A 27,356-nucleotide genomic window follows, 5' to 3' on the forward strand; every position below is an offset into this window, starting at 1 on the left:
TCTGCAGTAAGCTAGCATTCTTTGCCACAGCATCCTGACTTGGCACATAGATTCCAGGGACCCCTGCAGCTCGCTACATCTCCAACTCTGATAAGCTAATGCAAGTGAAATATCTGAGACGGATAGACTCCATCTTCGACAGTGCCTGTACTCTGTCAGTAAAGAACACTATGTCCATAAATTAGGGTTCGATAACTACTATCGCTAGTTTACCCATCACTGCTCCACACTGGTGACTCCCACCTCTGCTCTTAGTCATAGGGGTTTTAACCCTAAAGTATAGCCAATTAAACGGTGGAAGCTTTTAAAAAGCTTAAAGCATGATTTTCCTCTGCTCCGGTTGTTCAGCACGCTGACTTCCGCTGTCAGTTCTTCCTAGAAGTTTTCTCACAAAAAATAAATCGTCTGGAAAGTCCTGAGACTTCAATGAGCTTCTCACCATCAAACCGGAACTTTGGAAGTGGTGGCACCTTCTGGATGAAACCGGTTACTCTGTAATTGTTTATATTGGTCATAAGAACTTGCTGTACCTGCAAACTGCACATAGATCAAATTGAGATTTTTTCTTCCGCAACTTGGAATATATAGGCAGATGCTCTGTCCAGATCCTCCGAACTTGAGGTTGCTAATGTAGAATGCGAGTTTACAACTGAACCTGCTCGCTTGATTGAAATTTCTGCCACGTATCTGCATGACATCCCTCTAGGTAAAACCTTTGTGCTCAAGTAGCAAAGAATAAAAATTCTTCAGTCGGGACATAGCTAAAAATTGTCTGGTCGCTCCGGCGTCCATAATTGACTTTGGGATAGACTTTTGTCAGACTTGCAGGTCTTTTCCTTCCATTGCCTAATCTTCCCTTGCTCCACATTTCTAGGGATTTTATAAGGGATTTGCCTGAATCGTTTAGTTGTCCTTTTATCTGGGTGGTGGTGGAGAGATTTTCCAGATGTCACAATTCACACCACCCAGAGGACTGCCTTCTGCTGTCAAGTTGGCTTCACTCTTTGTGAACACATATTTCATTTATTCCTGCTCTCTATAAGCTCCTGAACATTCAGGTGGATTTTTCTTCTGCGTATCATCTGCAAACGAATGGCCAGATCAAACGAGTAAGGGCTTATTCACATGAACGGGTGTCAAATCAGCCGTGAAGAACCCGTCGATTTGCATCTGTGCGGGACCCAGTTTCACAGATCCCTCATAGACTTGAGTCTATTGAGAGATTTGTGAAAACAGGCAAACATAGCCCCTCTGTCCTGCTTCAGACCCGCAGCCAACATTTCGTATGTTCTCAGTTCCTGGAAATCTGGAGACAGACATTACAGCAGTTCATTCAAGCCACTACCTGCAACAAGAAATTTGCCGATTAAAAACATAGGACTCCTACAAAACGTTCATGATTCTGCACTTATCTGGACGATTCATCTGCTTTCCCTGGGAAGCCTAAAAAGAGCGGCCAACGTCTCTTTCTGCTCCCGCCGACGCCATACCATAGCCTCTCCCTCTACACAAGCAACTTCCTGGCTGCTTTAGGGACTTGCACATGCTGCACCTGCAATTTAGGGACAGAAATTATGTCGATTTTCCATGTGTCTAGGCCGGATCTAGATGTGGTATATTTGGTACATACAAATTTTGATGCAAATTTCACCCTATGCTTTGAAACAGAATGAGCATGAAATTCCCCAGCAGGCTCTGATTTCTGTCAGAAATTTTGAAGTACATGTGGATGGTGTTTTGAAGGCCCCATTAGACTGTAAATTGCTGTGGATTTGCAACGCAGAATCCACAGCAAATCTGCTGAATTTGGACCCGGCAAAAGTTTTTTTTACCTAAAAAACAAACAAACCACGCAGTTAAAAACATTTTTTTTAAAATACTCTAAAAGAACACTGCAGCAAAGACTGAACGTGTGAATAGAGCCAGCAGCTGTAATATATACCCATCGTTATAGGAGCAGCCATTTTTGATGTTAGGATGTATGGTATATACTAGGACAGTCACACCTGTCCAGTGATTTTCCTCAGAAAAACCGTGCACCCTCAGTTGTCTACCAGCAGCTGCTGTGCGGTGAGTAAAGCAATCCATTCTGGAAAAAGTAATGAACTTCTCTCATCTGAGACGCGTCACATGTACATGGAAGGTGCAAAGATTCTGCCTTCCCAAAAATATTTTTTTTTAAATAGAAAGGAAAAACCTATGACGCTATCCTTTTTTCTCCTGCGCGGCGGCCAGTAATAAGGGAGTTATTGTACTGATATTGTCTCTCCTGTACAATAAAGTTACAGTGAAAAAAAAAAAAGCATGCGCGCTCCCGTGATGTGACGTGGCTGAGTGAGGGAGCCGCGGACATGGAGGTCGTGGCGCTGGTCGCGGTGACTGTGCTGCTAGGGGGAATTGTCGTGCTGCTGGCTCTATGGGGCAAAAAGGCAAAAGAGGGCAGCGAGCTGGAGCCGGGTGGTGAGTATGATAAGAGTGCGAGCACGGTATATAGTGGAGCAGCACTCAGCCACTGCTGCAGCTTCTCCTATATACACCGTCTGCTGTATGTAGTGTATGGCACTGTGTACACGTTGTATTACTTGTACTGCAAATTATACCTGGTTCTCCCAGAACCTTATTCTAAAGCAGAAGAAAAGGGTGTTTACGTTTTGTAAAAAGTAAAATAAAGGAGTAGAAGAAAGTCTTTACCTAGATTTCAAACAGCTCCAACACTAGGATGTCACTTGGACTGCCTTGGTTTGAAGTATATGTGTATAGTGGCATGAGCGACCCGACCCGACCCTTGCTGCAATAATGCCTGACACCATCGTATCTGCAATCAATATGGGTAAAAGAACACTTATTTGGGCACTTGTGAGACTCCCATGTCAGCTTATGGAGGTGAGCGGTGTAGGACGTAGTCCACCTTGGAATATTACACATCAGTACATATCCAAATGTTAGCCGACAGCGCTTATCTCTAGGGGAAGAAAGGATCAGCCCCCATACACATTAGATTCGCAGATATATTAGATTCGATACATTAGATTCGCAGATTCCATTATACCCGTGTGACAGGAACCTGTCTAAGTACAGGTGGTAGCTGGTGATAGAAGTTTCTGTCCCCCCTGTGAAAAATTAGTGTGGTACAGGAACTGCTGAAGCCTGTGATGGGTGACACATAGATCTCCATAGACTCAAGTAGATAAACTGTGTCACCGAGCCGGATTCACACTGCTGCTAAGCAACCATCCCAGTCTGATATATAGAGATAGAAGCAGAAAAAAAATAACATGTGAGAGACTGGCATGGAATGCCATAATGTTGCACATGGGAAAGTTTAGTTTTGGCCAGTGTCCCTTTAACCCCTTCCCTCTCCAGGACGTACTATTAGGTCATGATGAGCGCATTATTCACGCTCCATGACCTAATAGTACGTCTTGCAGTAAGCACTTCACCGTTCTCGCAGGGCACGTTCACGAGCTGTGACAACTGTTGTCTCAGCTCCTTCAGCAGGGACCTATCGCGGCTTCAAAGGTCCCGGCTAACCCCTTAGAAGCCGCGTTTAATAGCGATCGCGGCTTCTTAGGGCTTAAAACACCATTGACGTCCCACGTCATGATCATAGGCGCCGATGGTTGCTATGGCAACCGGAGGCCTAACAATGGCCTCCGGCTCTGCCATCTACAGAAGCCTAGTAGATTGCAGGACCCACTATGCTTGCTGTCAGTGAGTAGCAGACATCTCTAATACACTGCAGTACGCATGAAGTGCAGTGTATTAGAATTGTTATCAGGGCCTCCAGCCTTCAAGTCCCCTAGTGGGACAAAAAAAAAGTTGTATAAAAATGAAAGTTGTAATGTAATAAAAGTAAAAATCACCCTTTTTCCCTAATCAGTCCATTTATTATTGAAAAAATAAATAAAACAATTCATAATTGGTATTGCCGCGTCCATAATGGCCTGAACTACAAAAGTATTTAGTTATATATCCCGCGCGGTGAATGCCGTAAAAGAAAATCATAAACCATACCAGAATCACAATTTTTTTGGTCACTTCAACCTCCCAAAAAATGGAAGAAAAAGAGATCAAAAAGTCGCATGTACCCAAAAATTGTACTGATCGAAACTGCAGTTCGTAACGCAAAAAACAAGTCCTCGCACGGCTTTCTTGATAGAAAAATAAAAAATTATGGCTCTTAGAATAAGGTAACACAAAAAGTAAATGATTATTTATAATAAAGTATTTTATTGTGCAAACGCCATAAGACATAAAAAAAAACCGTATGGATCTCCGTAATCGTATCACCCCGCAAAATAAGGTGAATATGACATTTATAGCACACGGTAAACGCTGTAAAAAAAAAATAAAGGAATAATAAACAATAGTAGAATTGCTGTTTTTTAGTCACCACGCCACTTAAAAAATAGCATGCACACCATGAAAACTACAATGAATTCCTCAAGGGGTTTAGTTTCCACAATAGGGTCACTTTTAAATTGTTTCCCCTCTACTGGTACCTCATAAGCTCTGCAAAGAAACTGATTTTCAAATGTTAGGGTGCTTTTTCTCTTTGATTCCTTGTAAAAATGAAAAATGTGCACGTTTTATCAGAAAAATTTGTGATTTTCAATTTCACAGCCTAATTCCACAAAATACAGCAAAAAACAAACCTGTGAAGTTTAAATGCCCACTATACCCCTCGATAAATTCCTTGAGGGGTGTAGTTTGCCAAATGGGGGTCACTTTTGGGGGTTTTCCACTGTTTTGGCACCACAAGACCTCTTCAAACCTGACATGGTGCCTGAAATGTGATCTAATAAAAAGGAGGCTACAAAATACACTAAATCCACTAGGGCCACATGTGGGATATTTCTAAAAACGGCAGAATCTGTGCAATAAATATTGGGGGTTTCTAATGTGTAGGCCCCTTTAAAGCCACTTCAGGACTAAACTGGTACCTAAAAAAAGACAGGCTTTTGAAATTGTCTTCAAAATGTGAGAAATTGCTGCTTATGTCCTAAGCCTTGTAACTTTCTGGAAAAATAAAAGAATGTTCAAAAAATGATGCCAACATATGGGAAATGTGAACTAGTCACTGTTTTGTGTGGTATTGCTATCTATCGAGCAGATACGAATTCAGAAAATATGCTCATTTTTCTAAATTTTCTCTAAATTTTGCTATTTTTCACAAATAAACTCTGAATATATCGACCAAATGTTATCACTAACATAAAGTCCAATGTGTCACGAGAAAACAATCTCAGAATCGTTTGGATAGGTATAAGCATTCCAGAGTTATTACCACATAAGTGACACATGTCAGATTTGAAAAATGGGCTCTGAGCCTTAAAGGGGTTGGCCAGGAAAAAAAATTCAATTCTAAAAAGTGTCCCCCAGCCTTGGTTTGCTTTCTCCTAAAACCCCCTACAAACCTTCTAACCAGTTTCAGTCTGATCTCAATTGTCACAGCCTCTCTTTCTGTTTGTTTACATCCCTTGTTTCTGTTCCTCGCTGTTTCCTGCCTTGTAACCCACCATACCCATGATCCTTTGCTGCATCTGCGGACACAGTTTGCATCCTCCACAGCATCTCAGCTATTTGCATGCTGCCACGCCCCTCTATGTTCACAGGTCATTCCCTCTCTAATTGCAGGCACCCAGTTCTCTGCACTGTCACACACACCCAACTCCCTCCCTGCACTGTCCTAAACAGCCACTAATAATCATCATTATCCTTTGTGCCTCCATCTATCCCTGATCTAATTACAGGCAGTTGCGTTTTCTGCGGCGGGATCGCTGTGAACCCTCTGCAGAAAACACAACAACTGCTATTTGTCGCGGGATATACCTCGCCATTTAATTCAATGGGGAAAACCTGCAACAAATAAGCAGCGTTTACGCAAATACAATTGACTTGCTGCGGAATAAAATTCTGCACAGCAGGTCAATTGCTGAGCGGTTCTTCCCACTCAGTATTTACGCAGCATGTGGATGAGATTTGTTTTATCTCATCCACTTTGCTGCTACTGTATTTGCAGCGGATTTTCCGCAACAATTTCCGTTGCGGAAAAACCGCAGTATTTACGCAACGTGTGAACTGACCCTTAAGGGCCTTGTACACCGTCGTTGATCAGCGCTCGTTAGCTCCTGTCACACAGAGCTATGGATGGGGACGAGTGGTCGTTACTCCGATCGCTCGTCCCCATACATTATTATCATGTCGGCAGCGAGTCTCCCTGTTTACACAGGGACATGTGCTGCCGACAACGATAATCTTATATTTTTTTTAAACTATAAGACCAGCAGATGATCAACCATTTGATCGTTCATCTGCTGATCGTTCCAGTTTACACAGGGCAATTATCGGCAACGAGCATTCTATGAACACTCGTCTGCACTAAAATCTACCAGTGTATAACCCCATTTACAGTGAAGCAAACACTACTCCAAACAATGGTAAAACTTTTTTTTAATGCCACACCACCCCCTAGATCAGGGGTCTCAAGCACGCGGCCCACGGGCCGCATGCGGCCCCTGGGGCTGTCATCTGCGGCCCGCGGGACACAGAGCCGCTAATATCGGCTCTGCTCCGAGACTCTGGAATTCCCTGACATCGCTGTCCACATATGAACAGCGATGTCTGGGGCTTCCCCAGAGCCGGAGTCCCGAGCAGAGCGCTGGTGTCGGCTCTGCTCCGGGACTCTGTGGAATTCCCTGACATCGCTGCCCATATATGGACAGTGTGTCAGGGTCTTGCCCAGAGCGGAGCAGAGCGCTGGTGTCTGCTCTGCTCCTGGACTCTGTGGAATTCCCTGACATCGCTATCCACATATGAACAGCGATGTCTGGGGCTTCCCCAGAGCCAGAGTCCCGGGCAGAGCGCTAGTACAGGCTCTGCTCCGGGACTCTGTGGAATTCCCTGACATCGCTGTCCACATATGAACAGCGATGTCTGGGGCTTCCCCAGAGCCGGAGTCCCGAGCAGAGCGCTGGTGTCGACTCTGCTCCGGGACTCTGTGGAATTCACTGACATTTCTGTCCATATATAGACAGTGTGTCAGGGTCTTCCCCAGAGCGCAGTCCCGGGCAGAGCGCTAGTACAGGCTCTGCTCCGGGACTCTGTGGAATTCCCTGACATCGCTGCCCATATGTGGACAGTGTGTCAGGGTCTTCCCCAGAGCGGAGTCCCGGGCAGAGCGCTATTATCGGCTCTGCTCCGGGACTCTGGGGAGCCTCTGACATCGCTGTCCATACATCGACAATGATGTCAGGGACTTCCCCAGAGCAGGAATCCCAGTGATGTCAGGAGCACAGCTGGAGTCCCAGGAACAGCCTACTAGCGCTCTGCCTGGGACTCTAGCTCTGGGGTTGCCCCTGACATCACTGTGGCAGCCTCTGCAGAGGGCACTGTGGCAGCCTCTACAGAGGGCACTGTGGCAGCCTCTACAGAGGGCACTGTGGCAGCCTCTACAGAGGGCACGGTGGCAGCCTCTACAAGTGGGTGTGTGGCAGTATCTGAAGAGGACTCTGGCCTTATCTAGGGGTGTGTTGCATTATCTACAGAGGGCACTGTGGCCTTATCTACAGAGGGCACTGTGGCCTTATCTACAGAGGGCACTGTGGCCTTATCTACAGAGGGCACTGTGGCCTTATCTACAGAGGGCACTGTGGCCTTATCTACAGAGGGCACTGTGGCCTTATCTACAGAGGGCACTGTGGCCTTATCTACAGAGGGCACTGTGGCCTTATCTACAGAGGGCACTGTGGCCTTATCTACAGAGGGCACTGTGGCCTTATCTACAGAGGGCACTGTGGCCTTATCTACAGAGGGCACTGTGGCCTTATCTACAGAGGGCACTGTGGCCTTATCTACAGAGGGCACTGTGGCCTTATCTACAGAGGGCACTGTGGCCTTATCTACAGAGGGCACTGTGGCCTTATCTACAGAGGGCACTGTGGCCTTATCTACAGAGGGCACTGTGGCCTTATCTACAGAGGGCACTGTGGCCTTATCTACAGAGGGCACTGTGGCCTTATCTACAGAGGGCACTGTGGCCTTATCTACAGAGGGCACTGTGGCCTTATCTACAGAGGGCACTGTGGCCTTATCTACAGAGGGCACTGTGGCCTTATCTACAGAGGGCACTGTGGCCTTATCTACAGAGGGCACTGTGGCCTTATCTACAGAGGGCACTGTGGCCTTATCTACAGAGGGCACTGTGGCCTTATCTACAGAGGGCACTGTGGCCTTATCTACAGAGGGCACTGTGGCCTTATCCACAGAGGGCACTGCGGCAGCATCCACAGAGGGCACTGCGGCAGCATCCACAGAGGGCACTGCGGCACTATCTAAAAGGGGCTGCCCAATCTTGACATGTGTGCTAACTGAGCCGCCGGACTGCATTTAGAGACACTTAAACTGGAAAGCTGGATTGTTGAAATAAGCACGTGGAGAAATATCTCAAATTTTAAACCTAGCGCTATTATTATAGTAATGTAGTATTATTATTCTAGTAATATAGTGTTCTAGTAGTTCAAATAACTAATTGATTAACAATAATTTTTTATTGTATCAAATTTGAAAGTAATGCGGCCCGTCAACGTCCCATTTTTTCTATATGCGGCCCACTTACCCGGCCGAGTTTGAGACCCCTGCCCTAGATACTGCCACCGCGCCCCCTGCATATACTGCCACCGCGCCCCCTGCATATACTGCCACCGCGCCCCCTGCATATACTGCCACCGCGCCCCCTGCATATACTGCCACCGCGCCCCCTGCATATACTGCCACCGCGCCCCCTGCATATACTGCCACCGCGCCCCCTGCAGATACTGCCACCGCGCCCCCTGCAGATACTGCCACCGCGCTCCCTGTAGATACTGCCACCGCGCTCCCTGTAGATACTGCCACCGCGCTCCCTGTAGATACTGCCACCGCGCTCCCTGTAGATACTGCCACCGCGCCCCCTGTAGATACTGCCACCGCGCCCCCTGTAGATACTGCCACCGCGCCCCCTGTAGATACTGCCACCGCGCCCCCTATAGATACTGCCACCGTGCCCTCTGTGGATAATGCCTCACCACCCCCTAGATAATGCCACAGTTCCCTCTGTAGATACTGCCCCCTATTGATACTGCCACCTTGCCCTCTGTAGATTCTGCCGCACACCCACCCATAGGTGATGCCAATGCCCCCTGTAGATAATGCCACAGTTCCCTCTGTAGATAATGCCACACCCCCCTAGATAATGCCACAGTGCTGTCTGTAGATGTCAGAGGCTTCCCCAGAGCAGAGCCTATACTAGCGCTCTGCTCTGAGCCTCCAGCTCTGGGGAAGCCCCTGACGTCACTGTCCATATATGGACACTGATGTCGGAGGCTTCCCCAGAGTTCAGAAGCAGAGCCTATACTAGCGCTCTGCCCGGGACTTCGGCTCTGGGGAAGCCCCTGACATCACTGTCCATATATGGACAGTGATGTCAGGAGCTTCCCAAGAGTCCCGGAGCAGAGCCTATACTAGCCCTCTGCCCCGGCTCTGGGGAAGCCCCTGACATCACCCAGAGTCCTGAAGCAGAGCCTATACTAGCGCTCTGCCCAGGACTTCGGCTCTGGGGAAGCCCCTGACATCACTGTCCATATATGGACAGTGATGTCGGGATTCCACAGAGTACTGGAGCAGAGCCTATACTAGCTCTCTTCCCGGGATTCCGGCTCTGGGTAAGCCCCTGACGCCACTGTCCATATATTGACGGTGATGTCAGAGCTTTCCCCAGAGTCCCGGAGCAGAACCTATACTAACGCTCTGCTCTGGTACTCTGGCTCTGGGGAAGCCACTGACATCACTGTACATATATGGGCAGTGATGTCAGGGTATTCTACAAAGTCGCAGAACCAATACTAGCGCTCTGCCCGGGACTCCGGCTCTGGGGAAGCCACTGACATCTCTGTCCATACTGTATACGGACAGTGATGTCAGGGGCTACCCCGCGTGTTTAAGACCCCTGGGCTAATAGATTTAAAAAAAGGGACAGTAGCGATAGGAGGCGGGGTTCGGACGCAGCAAGAGGAGGCTGGGGCGGTAAACATAGAGAAGAATTAGGGGGGCATGGTGTTCGAGATAAGCGGAGGAGGGAGCGTTTTAGTGGAGAGACAAGGCGGCTGGGCAGTGCGGAAATTACTAGTGTGAGGAAGGAGGAGGAGGCTTGGACGGCGAGCTAATAGGAGGCGGCGGCGTGTACTAGCAGAGACGACGCTCCTTGTCTTTGATCAGCCAGCACTTCCGGCTATTCAGAGGCAAAGAGAGCTCTGAAGAGCTCATGAAACATACGCCCGGCCGCCGGCCTGTAAACGTAGTTGATGACGCGCCGTGCCTCTGAATAGATAGAAGTGCTGACTGAGCAAAGACACGGAGCGTCACAGGAAATTAAAAATGTACTCTGGGTGCGCTAATCAGAACACCGTAACACTGCCACAGGTAAATAGACATATTACAAAGTTAATTATATATGTCCCATTAAGTTAAAATATAAATAAAATGTATAACTGGACAACCCCTTTAAGGCCCAAACTAGGCTGCGTCATTAAGGGGTTAATAGTTCTTTATATAGTCCTAAAGGCTTTTTCCTCATGGGATACATCCACACTGCAGAATCCTATTTATTTCCATAGGACTTGGGCGTCCATACTAGCATTTTTATAGGAAATGTTAAATACTTTTGTGTCAAAAAAGACAAAAGTATAATAGGTATGATACCTTTATTGGCTAACCATAAAAGTTCTATATGCAAGCTTTCAGAGCGCACAGGCTCCTTCTTCAGGCGGTTTACAAATGAATGACTTAGAGAAAAGCACAAAAAAAAAAGCTTTTTTCTAAGTCATTCATTTGTAAACTGCCTGAAGAAGGAGCCTGTGCGCTCTGAAAGCTTGCATATAGAACTTTTATGGTTAGCCAATAAAGGTATCATACCTATTATACTTTTGTCTTTTTTGACACAAAAGTATTTAACATTTCATATTGTCTCTGGCTAACACGGTACTACACTATTTTTTACAGCATTTTTATAGAAAACCATAGAGAAGCATTTTTATTAAACGTCCCCCCCCCCATTGGTTTCAATAGGCTTGTTTTAATGGCAAATGCCATCGGTCGGCTTTAGTTGGACACATTTTTGTTCGTTTTTGCTTTCAGAATAGCGTAGACTGCTTAAAAATAAAAAATATGGAAATCTAATGGAACCAATTGAAGACCGTGTGATTTTCCATTCTGTTATGTTAAAAATTGGTTAGGTAGAAACTGGAGCCTTGTCACAGATAAGAGGTCCGTTGACATTCGTTGCATAAAAAAAAAATGCTGCCAAAGAAATGTGTGTGAACGCAGCTTAACAATAACTATTCATTAAAGGTTTTTTTTTCCCTGAATAACCAGTGGATTATAATAAATATTTACACATTTCTGCTACATATTTAGCTGAGAAAGCAAATGGTCAAGCCATTCCAGACAAGCAGTCTGCAAAGAAACAGAAACCGCAGAAGCCACGCAAAGACAAAGCTAAGCCCCACACCTTCTCCCACCCGCTCCTGGCGTCTGCTCTCAAGGTATCCTTATAAATATTTAAAAATAATTCTCTTCTTTATTTTGCTTTATTCAGGTGAAGGGCTCGTTTTACTCAATCTATAAGTACTCGCATGCACAGACATATAAAGGGAAGATGCCATTTGTTTACAGCTTTATTTTACCTTCCAATTAAAGCATTTAGGGCTCGTCCACACGTAACGGATTTGCAGCGATTCCGTAGAAACTAGCAAATATTCTGCTGCGGAAAAACCGCACCATTTCCTGCATTTTTTACTGCAGAAAATGGTGCCGATTTTGCAACGTTCTTTTCAATGCTGGGAGATGGTGACATCTCCTGAAAAACGCAGGAATTCAATCCACTTTCCGCAGCAGGAATTGACATGCTGCAGTACGAAAAAAATGCACCGCAGGTGATTTCCTGCATGGAAATTTTATGCAGCGTGTGGATGAGATTTGTTAAATCTCACCCACTTTACTGCTACTGTATTCTGCGTCTTTTGCGTCCGCAATTCCGGACTGAAAATTCGCAGCAATTCCGTTACGTGTGGACAAGCCCTTATTTGTTAACATGTAAGGCTATATTCACACGACAGTTTTGCATCAGTGTCTCTCCAAATTTTTATCCATTTCCCGGCTGTCGGACTGTTTCCCATATGTTTCTTAGGGTATGTTCACACAGAGTTTTTTGCAGGCAGAAAATTCTGCCTCAAAATTCCGTCTGGAATTCTGAGACAGATTTTGATCTGCCTGCACGCCGTGTGTAGCGATTTTCGCTGCGTTTTTTTGCCCGCGGCCATTGAGTGCCGTGGGCAAAAACGCGGCGAAATACGCTTTCTCTGCCTCCCGTTGATGTCAATGGGAGGTCAGAGACGTAAATGCCCGAAGATAGGGCATGCCGCTTCTTTTTCCCGCAAGATGGTTTTTTTCCGCTTGTGGGAAAAAAATGCATCCGCCTCCCATTGAAATCCATGGGAGGTATTTTTGGCTGCTTTTTAGCGTGGTTTCCGCGTCAAAAAACATGTCAAAATCTCTGTGTGAACAGGGCCTTTTAGATAGTGTACCCCGCACAGTGCCCGTGTAGCTAGGACACCGCACAGTGCCCGTGTAGCTAGGACCCCGCACAGTGCCCGTGTAGCTAGGACCCCGCACAGTGCCCGTGTAGCTAGGACCCCGCACAGTGCCCTTGTAGCTAGGACTGCCACACTGCTAATTTAGATAGTGCCACGCACAGTGCACATATAGATAGTGTCACAGTGTCCCCTGTAGATAGTGCCCATGTAGCTAGTACCGCTCAGCTGTTTTTCACTGTTGTGTGAATATAGCCTAAGAATTTACAGTAGAATCCTTACACTTATTCCAGTAATAATTTGTTTCAAACAATACAAGGTTAAGTTCAGATGTGGCGGAAAACTTCCACTACAGATATTGCTGGAATATGTGCATCTGTTGCATGCAAATTTTGCAGTCGATTTGCCTCCGATTTCACTTTTTGCATTGCAGCATAATGGGCACGCTGTAGATTTGAAAATGGGCAGGTTTTTTCCCCCTAAGTGTGAAAAGTGTTTTGAAAACCTCATTCACATGTATTGTATGGCACGTCATTGTGGATACTTTTTTAATTTTATTTTTTTTGTATCAATTTTACTAGGTTAATTAATAATTAATTCTTGAATGTTTCCTCCAGGCTCACAGTGGGAACATAACCTGTTTGGATTTCAGCAGTAATGGTAAATATTTAGCTTCGTGTTCGGATGATAGGACTGTCAGGATATGGAGTACTAAGGATTTCCTTGAACGGGAGCACCGCTGTATGAGGGCCAATGTGGAGTTTGACCACGCTACACATGTCCGCTTCAGTCCTAACTGCAGGTAAAATGTAATGCTGTGACTTCATGTATTGCTTTATCTCTACGGATTTTCCCAAAAGTGCTACAGAAACCAATACTAAGTGAGGATTTTTTTGCAGGCAGAAAAAAATCTGCCTCCGAATTCCTTCAGGAATATTGACGCAGATTTTGAAATGCCAGCCTTGTTTTAATGCTTTTTATTTGAATCTAATGCAAGGGCCGCGGACAAAAAGAAACGCTCAAATTAGCGCTGCAGTTTTTTTCTGCCTCAACGGGAGGTCAGAGGCTGAAAGAAGGAACGTGATGCTTTTTCTTTCTGCAGGTGGCCAAAAGGCGCCCAGAAAAAAAACACCTCTGCCTCCCATTGAATTCAAAGGGTGATTTGCGCTGTTTTTTGGCGCTCATTACGACGCGGTTTCCTCATGAAAATCAGCAAAAAAAGACTCTGTGAACTGACCCTAACAGTGTTTCTTAGCAAGTTTTCTGGCATAGAAAATTTGCAAACAAGCCAAGAAAAAGTGGCTACCGCGGCCTGCTGTGTTTATTATAATTTACTTCAGAAACTGTTGTAAATTATAGCACAAATCTATGCCAGCTCCCGGGTGGCGTAGATTTCATTCAGCGGTACACACACAGCCAGCTATGGGCGTGCGCCTTTTGATAACTTTGTCACATCTTACTCCTGCTTGTTTCTTATTAGATTGGCGTATAAAATGGCAGTCTTAATCTCTGCCTTTTTCGTGTTTTAAGTTTCGTTTTTTTCCTCCCCGCTTTTCAAAAGCCATAACTTTTCGTATGAGGGCTTGTTTTTTTCTGGACGAGTTGTGGTTTTTGATGGCACCATTTATTGTACCATATAATGTACTGGGAAATGAAAAAAAAAAAATCTTTGTGGAAAGGGAAAAAAAACAGTGATTCCTCCATTGTTGTTTGGGTTTCATTTTTACAGTGTTCCTTGTGCGGTAAAACCGACATGTTAACTTTATACTGTGGGTCAATACGATTCTGGCGTTTTACTACGCTTACAAAGAAAAAAATATTTGTTTAAAGACAAAACTTTTTGTGTTGCCATAACCTTTGTGTGTTTCAGGTGATTAACCCATTAGTGACGGCCAATACGCCTTTTCACGGCGGCCACTAATGGGCTTTCTTCTGATGCATAAGCCTTTTTACGGCGCTGCATCAAAATAAATAAACAGAGCAGGGAGCCGTTAAATCTCCCTGCTCTCAGCTACCAGAGGTAGCTGATGGCTGGGGGCATCCCTACTCGAACAGATGAGATCGATATAAGTATATGCATCGGGGTCTGGCATTCAGGACCCCAGCCGATCAGCTGTTTTGAAGGGGCCGTACGAGCGCTGCTTTCCCTTAATTTCTTCTTGCTCACTGTGAATCCTCGACACGCACTTAGCGACGATTCACATTGAAGTGAAAGGATGAAAAGGCTGCAATATCTGTGAATCGGCGCTAAATGCGTGTCGACGATTTACAGTGAGCAAGTAGAAGTGAAGGGGAAGCAGCGCTGTACGAGTGCTGCGGCCCCTTCAAAACAGCTGATCGGCAGGGATCCCGAAAGTCGGACCCATCAGCTATTAATGGCCTATCCTGAAGATAGGCCATCAATTTTTAGTGGCTGGAAAACCCCTTCAACTTGACTAATCGTTTAGTCACTGGTACCATACACTGCAATACTTATGTATTGCAGCATATGGTACTTTTGAAGGGGGTAATTCACATGGAGCGGTTTTACCGCACTGGAAAACGCACACGTTTTTACTTCGATTTTCAAAATTGTGGCAAACCGCGTTTTTAGGCTGTGCAGCAAAAAAACGCTGCAAATCCACACCATGTGAATACAACCTAACCTACTCCTATTAATGTTTCTCTATTTTTAGGGACCAATTCAGCTCAGATGTGGCTGTGAGGGGCCTATATGTTATAAATCCCCATAAATCACCTTATTTTAAAAACTGCACCCCTTAAAGTATTCAAAACAGCATTTAGAAAGTTTTCACAGAAATAAAGCAAAGTGGAGGTAAAATTATAAAGTGTTTTATTTATTTTTTTGCACATATTAAATTGGAATTCTCATTTTAACACCGCAACCGAGAAACACAAATCAATATGTATTACGCGGATTCTGCAGTTTTTAGAAATATCCCATATGTGGCCCTAGCATGCAACTTGACTAAAACGCAGGCCTCACAAATGAAGGAGCACCTAGTGGATTTTGGGGCCTCCTTTTTATTAGGATATTTTCCAGGTACCATTATAGGTTTGCAGAGGCCTTCAGGTGCCAAAACTTTTGGAACACTCTCCAAAAAACTACAACTCTCAAGGAATTCATCTAGGGGTGTCGTGGTCATTTTGACCCCACAGGTGTCTCAGGAGATTTAAAAGAATTGAAAATCTACAATAGTATCCCAAAAACAGAAGGATAGCATGCCCAAGTAATAATACAAATATGACTTTAATAGAAAAAAAATGACAAAATACATAAAATCACAAATACAGTTAAAAATGAGAGCGCAAGGTATAAGACACAGAGAACAGGTGCCTATACAATATCCAGTACAAAGTGAATATGTGCTTGAGTCAAAATAAGCAAGGGCAATGGATAATACCAGTTATAACATAACCATACCCAAGTAGGACATACATGAAGAAAATTGGAACAGAGCACTAATGCATACCAAAAGATAACAGAGGATGTATAGCTGGGTATAGTGAGTGGGGAAATAGCCCCACTATATATAAGATGAATATACCCTAGATAGAAATACCTGATCAAGGATATGCAGCCTGAAACCCAAAAGGTCAGACATGAATGGTACACAAAAAAATCTTAATAACTAAAAAGTCAATACATACCCTTAGTCATGATGGATGCAGGAAAATAAGGGATGAAGCTGGAAAAGATAGGAACACCCAAGGAAATGCCTCGACTTGCGTTTCGCCTGCGGCTTCGTCAGGAGACGCAAATTTAAATAATTTGGGTTGGAAAAATTATTTATTTTTTTCCCCAATAATAGGGTTCAGAAGGAGTTCCATTTGGCTTTTAGAGCGCATGTTTTGCTGGGATGGATTGCGGACGCCATGTCGCATTTCCAAAGGCCATGAGGTACCAAAACTGTGGAAACCACCCCAAGTGACCCCATATAGGGAACTACAGCTCTCAAGGACTTCATTTAGGAGGGTAGTGCGTGTGTTGACCCCCACAAGTGTTTTTCCAGAATTTAATGTGCAGTGGATGGTGCAGAGTGAAAATTGCGATTTGTCAACATTTAGGCCATTTCAGTGCATAATATATTGTGCCCAGCTTGTGCCACTGGAGACACACATACCATGAATAGTTATGCTGGTTCTCCCGGGCAAGGCAATACCTCACATGTGGCTGTAATCTGCTACTTGGACCCACGGCAGGACTCAGAAGGGAAGGACCGCCATTTGGAGCACGGATTTTGCTGGTCAGCGTCATACACTTCCCTCCACAACACCACTTGGTCATATAGTAAAACACTCCCAGTTGTCCATTGAGAAACTCATTAGCATAAAGCTAATATAGGTCATAACTCAGTCAAAAATGATGGTTTTTCTAAATAAAAAACTCTGCTGCAATCTACATTACAGCGTCGATCACATCATGTACAATAAAGGCCACTTATGTGATGACAGAGCTTCTTTAAATTAATAATTATTATTACAGTGGATTTCCCTCAGTGTTCGAGTGCAGTCACACAGGGCAGATTTTGTTGCAGAAATTTTCTACTACTGAAAATTACTTCCATTCATCTGAATAGAACTTTCAGAAATCTATGCACCTGCTGTAGAAACAACCCCATTCAGAAGAACGGAACTGCAACAAAATCTGCCGCATATGACTGCACTCTTACAGGACACAGGTTTTGCTTTTATTTAAGGAGTGAGGTCCAAATATGAGCTTCTTTTCTTTGGGAGATCTGAACCCGGCGGGGGAGCAGCTGATTCTATATAGAATTTGAATGGCAATGTGGAGCCTTGTGCTCAAGAATGACCAGGATTAATGGGTATGTTCACCCGCTAGACTAAAAACGTCTGAAAATACGGAGCTGTTTTCAAGGGAAAACCGCTCCTGATTTTCAGAAGTTTTTTAAGCCACTCACGATTTTCGCAGCGTTTTTAAGGGCCGTTTTTGGAGCTGTTTTCAATAGAGTCTATGAAAAACGGCTCCAAAAACGTCACAAGAAGTGAGTGACCTGCACTTCTTTTTCGCGGCCGTTTTTCAAAACGGCCGCATAAAAAAACGGCCCGTTGGAACAGAACGCCGTTTTTCCCTATTGCAATCAATGGGCAGATGTTTGGAGGCGTTCTGCTTCCGATTTTTCGGCTTAAAATAGCCCGTGTGAACATACCCTTATAGGGTGAGCAAATCCGTTCGCCTGTTTCACCTTTTTGTTGATTTGCTGGTCAATAGAATACAATGGGAGAATTGAATACCTTACTTTTTCTCATAAATTTGCCAAGAGCAAATCTCAAAACTGGTGAATTAAGTTCCCAATGCATCATAATAGTTGGCGAATCAGCAAAATGCTTTACCTCCAGCCAGAAGAGTGAATTTACTTCATACAGAATATTGTTATTTATCAGCCATGTAATAATAATTCCCTGTTTATTATGCAGATCAGCTAGTGGAGTAGCATACATCTTCTTGTAAAGGGTTAATCTGCTGGAGGTTAATCTGAGTCTCCCACTACATACACACAGAGCAAGCAGCAGCCACTGAGGAGAAAGCTGTGACAGGATTTTACCTCTGCTGCTTCTTCTAGCCTCCTCCTGCTGCTCCACAAGGGTAGGAACACACATCCTGTTCAGGGCGGATACGCTGTGTCAAGCTGCACAGCGTATCCGCCCTGAATACCTCAGGGAATGCCGTCCGAAAAACTGCACCACACTGTGGAGCGTTTTTCTGGCGGAATTTCCACTGCGTAATGCAGCTCCGGAAAAATAAAGTTCATAACTACCCGCCTCATTTTCTACTTAAGGCGTGGTCCGGCCTCCTGGGATGACGTTGCAGGCCATGTGACCGCTGCAGCGGTCACATGAGATGAAACGTCATACCATGAGGCTGGACTGGAGAGGAAACAGCGAACTCTGGGTAAGTATAACTTTATTTTTTCTTACTTTCGATTTTTGCGGTGGAATCGCTGTGATTCACGACACACACTACTTTGTTCCGGGTTTAAGCACCCCATTGAATTCAATGGCGAAAACCACATTCAGATGAATGGAGCAGATTTTATGCAATAAATTTAGAGTGTGAATATACCCTAGTACATAGGAGAATCATAAATCCGCTCACATTCCGTGTCCAAGGTAAGGGAATGGAGTATTTTCTACCCTATTCACATGTAGCGGAAAAAAAATCTTCACTAATTTCTGACCATCCGTAAAAAAAAAAAGATCTCCCCTGTACACACGTTGAACACTCAGACTTCCTTCTTCTAAGCCGTGTGGGGGAGAAGACTAAGGCCGTGATATACGGACCATATGTCAGCAGTATTTTCCGGACTGAACACACTTCAGGGAGCCGGGCTCTTCTAATCATAGTTATCTATGATGCTAGGAGTCCCTGCCTCGCTGCAGGAAAACTGTCCCTTACTGTAATCATGTTTTCTTGTTGTCTGTATATCACGGATCGAACGTGCTCTTGTGAATCCGGCCTTAGGGTATGATCACGCGCTGAGTCAAAAACGGCCGAAAATTACAGAGCTGTTTTCAGCCGTTTTTGAAGCTGAAAATGAAGCTTCTTTTAATTTGAAGCTTCTTTTGAGGCGATTTTCATAGTGTTCAATGGAAAATCCGCTCCAAAAAACGGCTCAAAAAGTGACATGCTACATATTTTTACTGGGCGTCTTTTTACGCGCCGTTTTTTTAGAGCTGTCAAAATATCATGAGACTTGACTTCTCTAAGTTGTCTCCCTCTCTTAAAGGGCCAGAGCTCTTATCACTAAATTAAAGAGGACATTTTTTTCACTTTCCTAGTTATTACTCCATGAGATTTCCCAGGAAGTGATAGGTCCTCTTTAAGGCCTCCTTAACACACTTTTTTTCAGTGTTTTAAAACACAGGTAAAAACGCGGCTGACCCCAAAAACTCTTAGTGAATGTGAACATTCTTGATTACATCAGGAGGCTGAAAACCCCTCCTGACTTAATACTTGGCACAACTTAGTGTTTGAGAACAGCAGGTATGTTGGAAATGGTGGGAAAATTAGATGTAACGTCAATGAGAGGTGCAGATCTTTCACTGTACAATGATAAACGCCCTAAAAGGGTTGTTCTAACTAGGTAACTCCTTTGAAGCCAATATCACAGGGGGAATCTGCAGTAGTTCCCTTATTTGAATGGGTGGCTTCGTAATGCAATGGTGTGTCGAGTATGCCGGAGTGTAAGCTGACACTCTTTGTTGCGGCACTCTGATTGAAAGGGGTCTTAAGCATGAAACCAGGATTCCTTTTTAGATATACAATGTGCGATTGTTATGCGTTTGGACATTAAAGGTTTTTTTTTCATCATAAAGCTTATTTACTGCATAGTGAAAATTTCTTCTACTTTATTTATATACTTTTTGTATCAATTCTTCACCTGTTTTAAATATCTATAATGAATTCGCTATCTTTACATAAAACTGGAAACCCTATTACAACACATGTACTGTACAATTTACACACAGATGATAGGTTCTGTCACAATTTTTAGAGCATTTTAATATATTACAGCATATGTATGTGCGTATTAATTGTTTTTATCTTTCTTTTAAGAGCTTTATTTGTATTCTTAGCAAATGGAGATACAATCCGAGTGTTAAAAATGAACAAAAAGGACGATGCGTTCGTCTTCTCTGCTGCTCATGAAGATTTCCAAAAGCGTCATAAAGCCCCCATTGTTAACATTGGAGTGGCAGATACAGGTGTGTTGTAGAGAATGTATCAACTAGTAGCCAAAGCAACCAAGAAGGGGCCACGTGTCATAATGTCTACTTGTTTATAAAAACAAAACCTTTTCTCCATATGTAATGACTATGGAACACACACTAGATCATGTTTACTTCTGCCCATGTTAAAAGCTCATTCTGGTGGCGACATAATGAAGAACTCTGGCAGAGAGACATTAAGTTCCTTGCTGGTCTATTCCCTTACTGCCGGGCAACATAGTGAATCCTGAAAATGAATGATAAGAATTAGAGCAGAACCATTTCTAGTCATTTTATTTATGATTGTGATATTTTGAAGTAGTTATTATTTTCTACTTTCCCTTTACAGGGAAGTTTCTTATGACCGCATCAAGTGATACCACCATTATTATTTGGAATCTGAAGGGAGACGTACTGACAACTATCAATACCAATCAGGTTACAAATGCCTATGCTAGTGTGTCACCTTGTGGAAGGTAAAAATCATCTTCTATTTCCACTTCCTAAATGTTTTGTTTTGTATCCTGACTAACTTTTAGCCCCATAATGACCATATGTAAACCCAGTGCTCATTGAGAGTGAGCAAAAACTCTGTGCATCCGCTATTCTGCAACTCCTGGTTTTACAGCGCTACGTAATAAAGCCCCTTAACGGCCACCGTAAAAACACGTATTGGTGGTTGTGAAAGGCTATGTACACATTCGAGTGAGCTTTTTATCAAAAATCGCTTTGTGTGTTTTGTTCAACTTTATAATTTGTAATAAATTATTTTTACTTTTTAAGATACAGCTGCTTTGTATTCTGTATACAGAGCAGCTGTATCGTTCACTAAGACCTGAATTCATCAGGTCTGCGGGACGGACGTGTTCCGTGAAAGCGGGTTCTGCGTGTATCTGACACGCAGGTTCCACGTGTAATCGATCACATCTAAGTTATGAACTTAAGGGGGTTTTACACTGGACGATTATCGGGCAGACGAGCGTTCTAGGAATGCTTATCGGCCAGTGTAAAAGGGCCTTTAGATGTGATCGGTAATCGCTCGCTCCTGCGTGTCAGAGACATGCAGGACCCGTTGACACTAAACCAGTCAGTCCCGAGGACCTGATGGGTACAGGATTCAGCGTAAGATACAGCTGCTCTGTATACATAATACAGAGCAGCTGTATCTCAAAAAATACATTTTAATAAAAACTAAGTTGCACAAAACACACTGATCGACCTTTTTTATTTAAAAAGAAAAAAACGCTTTCAAAGCCTTTCTCAAGCAGTGAGACATACAGACAGACCTCATTTATTAGAAGCATAATTATATAATAACCCATAAAAAGTGGTATAAAACGTAAAAATTGAAGTCATAAGTTTACATACACTTTACCCACATTCATTAAAACTCGGTCCTTTCTAATTCCGGACATTTAATCCTTGTACGCAGTCCCAATCTTAGGCCACCGCAGCGGTGGCCGTAGCCAAAGGAAACCAAAATGATATAATGAGTGGGGACACAGGAGAACAGGATACAAGGTCTCAAGAACAGTGCAATATGGAAAAATTAAGGTATTTTCAAAAATTCATATATTCATAACTCCTAAAACTATGTTTGCTAAGATGGAAATACATCTTTTAAGGAAAACAAAGTGAAGGTAATAGTGGCCATCACAGACCCCTGACCTCCATAGAACAGAACTGAAAAAGTGTGTGGATGCAAGGAGGCACAAACCTGATGCAGTTACACTAGGAAAACGGGCAAAATTGCAACAACTTATTCCAAGGGTGTATTCACATGGTGCGGTTTTGGCTATTTTTTTTTTTTATTTTTTTTTTGCCACACGGCCGAAAACTGCATCAAACGCATGTGTTTTTACCACAAATTATAAACACGCATTTTTGGCCGCGTGGTAAAAATATGCGTCAAAACCTCACCGTGCGAATACACCCTAAGAAGCTAAGAGAGGGGATGTGTACCAAGATTAAATGTCCGGAATTGTGGAAAAACGTAGTTTTAATTGTGTGGCTATGGTGTATGTAAACACATGACTTCAACTTTATATGTGATACTATAATCAATGCAGTACAATTGATAAGCAAAATAATGTCCCTACTATTACAGGAGAATATCCTGTTCGCTCTGGATGTAGCAGATTGGTGCCACAAACGAATGTAGGGATGCATTGAATGCATTTATCATCTTACATTTAGGCCGGATTTACACGAGCGTGTGCGTTTTGCGCGCGCAAAAGGTACTTAACAGCTCCGTGTGTGTCATCCCCGTATGATGCGTGGCTGCGTGATTTTCGCGCAGCCGCCATCATTGACACTCTGTATGTTTGTAAACCGAAAAGCACGTGGTGCTTTTCTGTTTTCATTCATAGTTTGACAGCTGTTGCGCGAATCACGCTCGTCCCATGGAAGTGCTTCCGTGTAGCATGCGTGATTTTCACTCACCCATTGACTTCAATGGGTGCGTGATGTGCGAACAACGCACAAATATAGGACATGTCGTGAGTTTTACGCAGCGGACACACGCTGCGTGAAGCTCACGGACAGTCTGCACGGCCCCATAGACTAACATAGGTCCGTGCGAGGCGCGTGAAAATCACACACGTTGCACGGACGTATTACACGTTCGTCTAAATAAGCCCTTAGCACTATTGAACCTCTTATGTTGCATATTCAGGCCCAGCCGTCTTATAAAAAATGTTCTACCAAATCAACAGAATATGTTTTGCTATATTTAGTATTATTGAGGTTTCCATTCTGTTTTTTTTTTCCATAGGTTTGTAGCAAGCTGTGGTTTTACACCAGATGTGAAGGTTTGGGAGGTCTGCTTTGGTAAATCAGGAGAGTTCCGTGAAGTCTCCCGGGCATTTGAGTTAAAAGGCCACTTGGCTGGTGTTTGTGGATTTGCTTTCTCCAATGATTCCAGCAGGTCAGTATTGATTCTGGGTATGATTGGAAAAGTGAATCAAAATATGAAAACGAAGCTTCATTTTAGCTCTAAGTTTCGAGTTCAGAAAGTCGTTCTGTAATAAAAGCAATTGTTCATGAGCTTTGTGTAGGTATTTTGTTAACCCATTAATGCACACTGCCCTAAACGTACATCATGGTTTTCTTTGCCCAAAGGCATCATGAGGTAGTTACATCTGGATGTTTGCGCAGGCGCCTAACAGTGGTGGAGCATTTTTAACCTCTGACTCCGGTTGTTTAACCCCTTTAGACACCACAATGAATAATGATTATGGCATCGAAGTAGAGTAAGCAAAGGGAGAGGGCTGTTTTTGGTTTAGCTCTGTGACAGATGGTTTCATACCTAAATGTATGACCTAACAGATACCTTTGCATTTTTACACAGGCAGTAGTTTATTGGAGTATGGAAATCATCCAATACATTATAGTTCTAAATAGAAGATTAAAAATTAAAGCCCCCTACTAAGGCTAACATAAATTTATCATTTGACATGAATTTAGCAGGAAGTTGCAAAAGTAAAAAATACATTTTTTTTTTCTTACTAGCTTTCGGACCAGAATTGTTTTTATTTTTCCTCTTTGCATCCTGGCGGTCATAACTTTTTTTTTTTTTGGTTCGACAATTTTATATACATTTTTTATTTTGTCAAAAATTCTGAAAAAAAATCAGGTTTTATAAGTAATGTTATAAATTGACTGTGAAGTTTGTTGTACGGTCATGACAAGACCAAATATGTGTGTATTATTTAGTGTTTAAAGTTTATTGTAAAAAAAAAATACACATTATAAGTGGCCTATCTTGTACATAATATGATCGGCGCTGTAATGTAGATTACCGAGATCTCGCTGTAAATGACCGCTTACAGCGTAATCTCGCGAGACTACGCCTGCTGTGCAGTAAATCACACACAAACGTTAGAGAAGTGTCAGGATTCTGAATACACATCCCGTCCTGGCTGGAGGTAATGTATATTCATTGTCAGGACACTTGATTAACATTAATGTCTGTGTATGTGGCTGCACATCGTGTTCTAGTAAGAACACGATGCTGCTGTGTAAATGAATGGAGAGAAGTGTATGACGCTGATTGGTCAGCGTCATACACTTCTCTCCACAACGCCCACTTGGTCAAAAAGTAAAACACGCCCAGTTGGGCATTAAGAAACTCTTTCGCATAAAGCTAATATAGGTCAAAAATGATCGTTTTTCTAAATAAAAAACACTGCTGTAATCTACATTACAGCGCCGATCACATCATGTACAATATAGGCCACTTATAATGTGGTGACAGAGCCTCTTTAACATTACTTTTTTTTAAATTAATTGTTACTTTTTTTTTTTTTTTTTATTTAATAGGGAGCTTTTAAATTTTGATCTTTAACTATAATGTACTGGCATGTACCTATACTGATAGGAATTCCCTAACAACTGCCTATGTACTAAGTATGCCCTAACAAAAGCAAATATGGTCAGACAGCCCTGGGTTCCTTCAATGGACCTTGGGATGTCTGCTCATACAAGGTATGGGCCTCAATCGGTCACGGGGATTCCCTGTGACACGATCAAAGTGGGTTCTCCTCACTCTTTCTCCCTTTGGAATGCTGAGGTCAGGGTTGATCCCGTCATTAAAGGGTTAACAGCGACAATCCGTTTCCCCTGATCTCTGCCGTTAGAGCAGGGCAGCAGCTGTGTATTACAAGTATAGTCGTCCTGATACAGCAACTTCGTGCCTCTTATGACAAGCAGCCAGTTAAAGAGGCTCTGTCACCAGATTTTGCAACCCCTATCTGCTATTGCAGCAGATAGGCGCTGCAATGTAGATTACAGTATCGTTTTTATTTTTAAAAAACGAGCATTTTTGGCCAAGTTATGACCATTTTTTTAATTATGCAAATGAGGCTTGCAAAAGTCCAAGTGGGTGTGTTTAAAAGTAAAAGTCCAAGTGGGCGTGTATTATGTGCGTACATCGGGGCGTTTTTAATACTTTCACTAGCTGGGCGCTCTGAAGAGAAGTAACATCCTCTTCTCTTCAGAACGCCCAGCTTCTGACAGTGCAGATCTGTGACGTCACTCACAGGTCCTGCATCGTGACGGCCACATCGGCAGCAGAGGCTACAGTTGATTCTGCAGCAGCATCAGCGTTTGCAGGTAAGTCAGAAGCTGGGCGTTCTGAAGAGAAGAGGATGTTACTTCTCTTCAGAGCGCCCAGCTAGTGAAAGTATTAAAAACGCCCCGATGTACGCACATAATACACGCCCACTTGGACTTTTACTTTTAAACACACCCACTTGGACTTTTGCAAGCCTCATTTGCATAATTTCAAAAATGGTCATAACTTGGCCAAAAATGCTCGTTTTTTAAAAATAAAAACGTTACTGTAATCTACATTGCAGCGCCTATCTGCTGCAATAGCAGATAGGGGTTGCAAAATCTGGTGACAGAGCCTCTTTAAACAAATCACACCGAAGAATATATACATATCTAGTATCCCTGTAACCATAAGGGTATGTGCACACGATGAGAGGCTTTTACGTCTGAAATGACAGACTGTTTTCAGGAGAAAACAGCTGCCTTGTTTCAGCCGTAATTCCTCCTCCTCGCATTTTGCGAGGCTTCTCTGACAGCCGTAAATTTTGAGCTGCTCTTCATTGAGTTCAATGAAGAACGGCTCAAATTACGTCTGAAAGAAGTGTCCTGCGTATAATGTATATAAGTGCCCTGCACTTCTTTTGACGAGGCTGTATTTTCACGCGTCGTCGTTTGACAGCTGTCAAACGACGATGCGTAAATGACAGGTCGTCTGCACAGTACGTCGGCAAACCCATTCAAATGAATGGGCAGATGTTTGCTGACGTATTGTAGCCCTATTTTCAGACGTAAAACGAGGCATAATACGCCTCGTTTACGTCTGAAAATAGGTCGTGTGAACCCAGCCTTACAGCCCATACAATATCAGCAGTCAAATGATTGCTTTGCATAGTCCCCTTGTGGGAATAAAAAAATATACAAACTATATGTATCCCAAAATGGCTCTAATAAAAACCTGCAGACTGCTACATTGACAGAAAAATAAAAAAAAGTTATGGCTCTTGGAAAGCTGCAACATGAAAACAATTTTTTTTTCCCCATACAATTTGCTATAGTTGTGAAAAAGTAGTAAAACATAAAAAAACGAAATATGTGGTATCGCTGTAATCATACTGACCCGTAGAATAAAGCAGACCCTAATTATGCAGCACGGTGAACACGTAAATTTAAAACGCAAAAAAACAATGCTGGAATTGCTGCTTTTTTTCCACCCCACCCCTCCCCCAGGAAGAGTTAATAAAAGTTAAGCATTAAGTTATATGTACTCCAAAATAGTGCTATTACAATATACATCTAGTAAAAAATGCATGAGAAGAAAACTTTTGTTTTCTATTAGTTGCAGGTCCGCTTTTACAACTATTCGTTAAATACTATAATTTTTTTTATTAGTAAAAATTCTTGATTTTTTCATAGGATGGCAACCGTTTCTAAAGATGGGACATGGAAGCTCTGGAATACCGATGTGGAGTATAAAAAGCAGCAAGACCCCTACCTGTTGTTTACAGGAAAATGGTGCGGCCGAGAGCCTTGTCGTATTGCAATGTCTCCTGATGGTCGTGTTGTGGCTATAGCCAGCGTCTCTGATATCACAGTGTACAACGCCCAAACAGGGCAAATAGAGGAAGAATTTCAATCTGTACACGGAGAAGTTATCTCAGACCTCGCTTTTAATATTAACAACAAATTTCTGGTCTCTACTGGAGATCGTGCGGTCTGCGTCTTCCATAATTCAGCCGGATACAGAGCTGCTATTGCTGACATGAAGGACATGCTTAAGAAAGCCACTAACAAGGGCACAAAGGACCGGCTACAGCAACAAATCAAGGATTCCGAAAAGGCGCTCGATGCGGTGCGCAAACCGAAGAACTGAGACTGCTTTTACCATTGTTTTTATACAAAAAACAACTATACTTTCTAAAAATTAAAATATTTCTGTGGAAATTTGCA

The 27,356-nt window shown here is 43.3% G+C and overlaps 1 protein-coding gene across 1 annotated transcript; it reads left to right on the forward strand.

Annotated features, from left to right (window-relative positions):
* The first annotated feature begins 2,306 nt into the window (after positions 1 to 2,306).
* On the forward strand, positions 2,307 to 27,356 carry TBL2 (transducin beta like 2). The gene is made up of 7 exons (XM_075854128.1): positions 2,307 to 2,460; positions 11,452 to 11,579; positions 13,244 to 13,428; positions 20,206 to 20,354; positions 20,707 to 20,833; positions 23,131 to 23,283; positions 26,823 to 27,356. The coding sequence occupies exons 1-7, from the start codon at positions 2,352 to 2,354 to the stop codon at positions 27,277 to 27,279; spliced, it is 1,308 nt and encodes a 435-aa protein (XP_075710243.1). The 5' UTR covers positions 2,307 to 2,351; the 3' UTR covers positions 27,280 to 27,356.

The sequence above is a fragment of the Rhinoderma darwinii genome, chromosome 2 (genome assembly GCF_050947455.1).
Source record: "Rhinoderma darwinii isolate aRhiDar2 chromosome 2, aRhiDar2.hap1, whole genome shotgun sequence".
NCBI lineage: Eukaryota > Metazoa > Chordata > Amphibia > Anura > Rhinodermatidae > Rhinoderma > Rhinoderma darwinii.